The sequence below is a fragment of the Glycine max genome, chromosome 16, assembly GCF_000004515.6.
Source record: "Glycine max cultivar Williams 82 chromosome 16, Glycine_max_v4.0, whole genome shotgun sequence".
In the NCBI taxonomy this organism is placed as follows: domain Eukaryota; kingdom Viridiplantae; phylum Streptophyta; class Magnoliopsida; order Fabales; family Fabaceae; genus Glycine; species Glycine max.
In genome coordinates, this window is record NC_038252.2 from 4286120 (window position 1) to 4292850 (window position 6731).

The 6731-nt window shown below is 30.2% G+C and overlaps 1 protein-coding gene across 1 annotated transcript; it reads left to right on the forward strand.

The window, feature by feature from the left end:
• Positions 1 to 3925: 3925 nt before the first annotated feature.
• LOC100790324 (uncharacterized) lies at positions 3926 to 5022 on the forward strand. Its single transcript, XM_003548436.5, has one exon. It carries the CDS (start codon positions 4160 to 4162, stop codon positions 4784 to 4786), a length of 627 nt encoding a protein of 208 aa, XP_003548484.1. The 5' UTR covers positions 3926 to 4159; the 3' UTR covers positions 4787 to 5022.
• The last annotated feature ends 1709 nt before the right edge of the window (positions 5023 to 6731 follow it).

The following is a 6731-nucleotide window of genomic DNA, read 5'->3' on the forward strand; positions in this document are numbered from 1 at the left end:
CCTCCAGTTAATTAATTAGGAGTATTTTCAAAAAATTACAATCAAACAGGAAATTTCCTCAAAAGTATGTGTCATGCTTCGAGTTTTGAATAGAGCTAATTAACATTCATCCCCCAAACATTCTACCAAAGAAAAGGGGGAAATGTTAAAAAAATTCATTGCTCACAATTTATTATTAATTCTTAGAATACAATAATTATGTGACTTTTTTTTCTATTAAGGGCAAAAGGCGGCTTGAGCTGTGACAAAGAAAACTTCTTTCCCGGCAACTTCTCTGCCCATGTGATTTTTCTCAATAAGAACCTTAAATTTAGGGTTGAAAAGAGAAAGGAAGATAATATAAATGTGCCAATATACATAGAAAGGGCATGCAGAGCATGAACCAAATTAAAAAAGTGACAAAAGTCATAACTTTTGACACAATTTATCAGATTGAAAGGGTGTAAAAGATTGGCAACTTAAACCACAATTCATGCATACATGTTTTTGAGCTATGAATTGCATACAAGGCACATAAGTTCATAACTTCAAAGAATCTAAATTTGTAATATTGTAGCATTTGACAGCTTCTCATAAGTTATATCCGTGCTTTATTTTATATATTTTGATTTCAGCCGTCGTTTTCCCGTGATCGTAGAACACTAGAACATACTTTGGTTCCTCCATTAAACCATATAATTATAAAATATATACCAAGATTGAAATCATGTATGTTAGTATTTTGTATGATCTCTACGGAAGTACCATTCAATGTCTTTTGTCTTGACAGCCTGCTGACAAATTTTCAACCCTTTTGAGCTTCAAATGTTTTTATGTCCATCTTTCGCTTTTCCTTTGTGTTTTTTTTTTTCAAAGTGCAATTTCAATACAAAAGTTTTTCTTCAATTATTTGATCAAATGACGATCCAGCTATTCTTTTTAACTGAAAAAACTAGAGAAATTGTGCGATGCAAGTGAGCGCAAGTGTATGTCCATCTTTTGCTTTCCCACAATGTAATACAAGACCTGTTTATATCAATCATTCAATTCATCTATTTTTTTTTTTGAAAAAAAATGTAATAAATATAATAAGAAGAATATTTAATCGACATAAGGTCATGATATAGTGATTGTTATTACGTGATTATCCCGATAGGCCATGTGTATATGAGTGAGTAATTTTTTTTAATCATATTACTGATGTGAAACTGAGGTCCCTCATGTAAAGATATCATTATGTGTCAAGTTTTGAGATTTGGTCTGTCTTGTGCTAAATTTTGGCAGTCATTCTCTTTTTTCAATAAGCCGTTGATATAAATTTTGGCCAAAAATCTTAGTTGATAACTAATTATGTATAGTCATTTTTTTACTTACATCTTTTAAAATACTTTCCAAATCGACTTATTCTCGTGCAGATATATAGTAATTTTAATACCATTTTGTACTCTGTGGAGATCTAAGGCACATTCAGAGTTATTACCCACATTTTAATTAAACAAAAGTTTTATTATATCCCAATTATAAAATATAACAAAAAATATTTAACTAAATTTAAATAAAACATTATAAATTACGTTAAAATATGTAAATGGTCCCTTAACTTATTTTTTATTTTAAATTGGTCTTTTAACTTTTAAAAGTTTTAAAATAATTTTCTTATTTATTTAATTCATGACAACTTAATCATTTCATAAAACTGTTCGTTTTTAATTTTTTGGCATGATTTTGAATTTTTTTATTGATTTAATTTTATTGATTCAAGATGTGAAATTATGTTTAAATCATTTTCAATTTGCTAATTTTTTTACCTATAACTTAATTTTTCAAAGTTTTGTCTAAATTACCATTTTGGATTTAGTTTCTCCTTGGAATAAGACTTTTAGGCATGCCATTCACTTGCCAAAGAAGGCTAGGATGGGCTATAAGGTGGGATGTCTAAAGGGTACCATTGTAGGTAAAAAAAATTAAAATTTGTTTACAGGTAATAACTACTATTAAATTAATTAATTAATTAACAATTAGGTGTAAAATGAGTTATTAAAGCTTGATTAACATAAATATTCATACTAATTACATTACTGATGTGTCGGTGACACTTTGAATTTAATTTGGGTAGTTAAGAATAATTTAAAAGATTCCTTATAATTAATTTTGTTCTTGACTGTTGATTTACTTTCACAGTGAAATATCACACTAACATACATCATAATCTTGATTTTAGCAAAAAAAATATATTAAAACTTGCACACAAATATATATATATATATATATATATATATATATATATATATATATATATATATATATATATATATATATATATATATAAAATTTTCTCAAGCAAATTTATATTTTCTCTTATGATTATTTTAAATATGTTTTTAAATTACATATTTAAAAATGATCTATCACACTAACTATCTTACACTTAAATCTTCTATACCAATTAAGTCATTAAGCTTGCAGTTTGTTTCCTAATTATTCATAAAACTGAGTAAATTACAGTCGTTATCTCAAAAGTTATGTAAAATTATATAAATATATCATTCTTTTTTAACCATTATAATATATTTCTTGTAAAGGATGTTAGTGTAATATATAAAGAATATTAATATAGTTTCAAACATTAGGGAGATGTTAGTAAACATATAAGGAAATATTAGTATAATATATAAGGAAGCGTTGGTGCAATGTTTTAAATATAAAAAAGGTTTAATATAAGAATTTAAAAATAAAATAAAATAGTGATATATATAATTTGAAAAAAGCTCACGAAATACAAATGTAATTTGCTCTAAACTTTTCTATTTACTACTTTGAGGTATTGTTTTTCTCCCTGAAAGCAACAGGTACTATATTGTGTTGTTAAGTAAGCAACAGGTACTATTTGATCAAACATTAATTCAAATTCTCATTTTTCTTATTCAATTAGCAAATTTTATATTTTTAAATTCAAAGTTTTTAACCCAACCACCACGTCTTTTCCTATTCTTACATTTAAATATTTTTTTAATTTATACTTCTTTGGATTCAAACTGAATTTTGAAAAACTAGAGCATAGCATTGCACTTCTAGACTAACTAAATACTCGACGCGTTGAAACACTTAATTGAGTACATAATAATTGAGTATGTAACAACGCGTTAATACGAAATTCCGGTTAAATTACATCTACCTATGATATATGAAATCCTATAGGAAAGAAACTAGAAAGTGTAGTACTCGATGCGTTGAAACACGTAATTGAGTACATAATAATACTAACTAATAAACCCATAAGCAAATTATTGAGTACAAACAAATTATGTCACCCTTTATCAAGTGTTTCCGTGGCAGCAAGAAATTTTAGCAAAAAGAGGAAGAAAGGGCAAGAACCCCTTCTGAACCTTCCAATGTTAATCACTTAATCCACAAGGAAGGGTTGTAGGGGAACATTATATACACTAAACTGAACAAAGGTGCACGTGTCCCCAACAAGAGATTTTTTATGTAGCTTCGTGGCTCATATTTGAATGAAGCTTCCCTCATTTTTTTTCCTGGCAAAGACCAACGATGAATTTCATTGTCATTGAAAAAGGACAGAACCAAATGGGTCCCTTGTTGGCTGTTCAATGTTTAAGCCAGATCATGTTTTTTGGCCGTTGAATTTCTTGTATTATAACAATCCAATTAAACACGGCGTGCTCTAGCTGTACTTGAGTTGAACACGTCAACTACTTACACATTTCAACACTTTTGAAACGATGGCATTCATTTTAATTCCATCAAAACCCCTCAATTATTTATTTAATGACTTTAATTCACATTTTTTTTAAAAAACGGATGTATAGTAATTAGTAATGGAATTCATAGGAGCGTTTGTTGTGTCCATTTGAAAACAACACCCACTCTCTTATAATTCTTTATATGCCTTTTGCAACACTCTATCAACATTAAAATAAATAAACAAAACCACTATATATAATCTTCTCTTCACCTTCCACTTCCTCACCCCGGGTTCTGCGAGGTGTGTGGCAAGCCTCGCAGATTCAAGAAACCCATCTCTTAATTTCTTTATTTCCTTTTCAAATATATAGTACTACTACTCCTTTCATTATTTGCTATATTAGTAATATCTCTTTTCACATACTTATATAACTATAGTCATAATCATTATTATTATTAGTATTTAGTTTGAGAAATGGAGGTACATTCTCCCGTTGTGGCCAAGAGATTATGGAATGTGTTGAGGGTAACCTTCTTCATGATAAGGAAGGGTTTGATCTCAAAGAGAAAGATGATCATGGATATGAATTTGATGATGAAGAAAGGGAAGGTGGTGAGAAAATCTCTTAGCAATCTCATGTCTTCACATCACCACCACCACAACCATAAGAGCGTGACACATGGCGGCGGCTTAGGGGTGCATTATGAATTCTCATGTAACAATAGTCCAAATCTAAATTTTTTCAACATGCCAAAGCGCAAGCACCATTTCAACTTCCCCTGCATCCATGCCCCAGAGGTTCTAGAGGAGGAATTAGAAGAACATGATTTTTCATTCGAAGTTGAAAGTGATGTTGTGCCTAATAAGGCTGTGGTCACCGTGCCCAAGACCCCAGAATACATGTACAACTTTCTTGTTGAGAAAAAGAGTCCTCTTCTCTCACCATTCTCTGTGAGGGTCTCCAATTACTCTGCATTGGATGAAAATGAAGACATTGGAAATGACCATGTCGATGATCAGGCTGAGGATTTCATCAGAAGGTTCTATGAACAGCTTAGGACGCAAAGCCCCGTGCAATTCCTCCGTTACCAAGAGATGTAAATTAAGACGAAACAGAAGCATGTAGTTAATTATGATAATAATAATGACCATGCAGTTGTTGATAAATGCTCTACTAGTGCAGAATGCGATCAGTTACATGTTGCAATATTGCAGAGCATTTTTCTTAGAATATTGGTGTCTGAAATTTTGGATTTTGTTGTCCTTGTAAATTGGTGTTGTGCTGTTTATTATCCATAATCGTTTTTGGTAATTGAATATTTTTGTTTCATTCTGTAATTGAGTTGTTTTTTGTTTTATTTGTCACTTTAAAAACCTGAAAAAATATAACTTTTTTAATAAGGACATTTTCGTTAAAGAAAATTATTTTCCCATAATTATTTGTATAATTAGTTTTCTCTAATCAAGAGCATTTTTAAGAGTTTTTCAGATTTTATTAATTGTCAATCACTTTCAATTTATCATTTTTATTCTTAAAATAATATTTTTAAAAATAATCTAATATTAAAAATAACTTTATATTAGAATATAAATTATTTCTTAAAAAATATAAATATAAATTATATATCATAAATCTAAAATATAATTTATAAATTAAAAAAAATATTTACAAATTTTAATTATAATATTTTTATTAAAAGACACAAATTTTAATTATAAATTAAATATGATTTATGCAGCCAACAAATTTTATTTATATAAAAATAAATATTTATCATATGCATTGCAAATCTAAAATCTTAGTAATATTTAGTCGAGGAGTAGTATAAAATTCAATCTATGTAAGTTTTCCTGGTGAGTAACTCAAGGTATAAGGTATACTCAATTACTAATGTTGTGTTCTGTAACAAAGGATATGCGAAACGTTGGTTTGCACGTCTCACCTCTCTGCCATGGTGTTACAACTTACAACGTTGTGGGCATGTAGGTGGGGAACCGTGGAACTTTGGACAACATTTTCTTCTGTGTTTGCCTTTACATAAAACAGTGTTTCAGACATGTGTGACCCCACCTACCAGCTCCTGCATTTTCAACTACCATTAACACTTTGCATTTTGATTTTCATTTATTCACCGCATGTTGTGTTTGGTTTTTTGTCTGCATGCTATCGCTCCTCTCCCTAGGGGTAGCTAATTTTTATAAGTTCCATGTTCAATGGGTGCACATTGGATTTGGATGATCTGTGTGAAAGTATAAAATATGCTAGAAGATGTGGAAGCTAGCTTGCAATTTCGGTGTAGTTGTTATATTGAATTTGGTGTTGATTGCACGTTTGAACTTGTCAATATAGTAACAAGTAAAGAAAAGAATTAAATGGGATAAAATTAATGGTCTCAATTTGGTAGGAAATTGTTTGAGATCCCACCTCCACCAATGCTACTATGAGATTAATGTATACAAGTGGGGGTGGAAAATAATTCTCAGGAGACTTATTTTGTGTAAAGTTGAGTTAGGATACAAATTGAAAGTTAGAAAGTCTAAAAGGATATTAAAACTTATCTTAACAATTATTATTGTTATCAAATTATTTTAGACAATTGTTATTTATATCTCTGCTTTACTAGCGTACCTCCCTTGAGTTTTTATTCCACAATTACCCTCTTCCCCGAACCTTATTTCCGCTTGTGTTAACCTTTCAAAAACGAGTTTCCCGAATGCAATTTCCATAAGTGTTTGGAGCAAGGGAAGCGGTGACTCACAATGCACGCCCCCAATGGTTCTTTCAAAGATGTAAATGGTAATTTGGAAGAGAAGCTTGATGAGCTTTGCTAGCTAATGGGAAAAGAGGATGGTGATCCATCAAATTGTTGGTGTTGGAGTTGGGGCATGGATAAGAGTATTCACTATTATATTGGAGGAGGCTTATACGGTGGCTTAAGAGAAAAAGGTTATGATAAGAATAAGGAGAAGACTTGGAAGAACAGTTGATAGGGGCCCGACTAAGCACTTGTTTGAGGTGATCAATTCGAGGGAGGATGTGTTATGG

Bases quoted from the DNA above. Each gene is read 5' to 3' on its own strand.
- LOC100790324 (XM_003548436.5), top strand. From the start codon at position 4,160: ATGGAGGTACATTCTCCCGTTGTGGCCAAGAGATTATGGAATGTGTTG.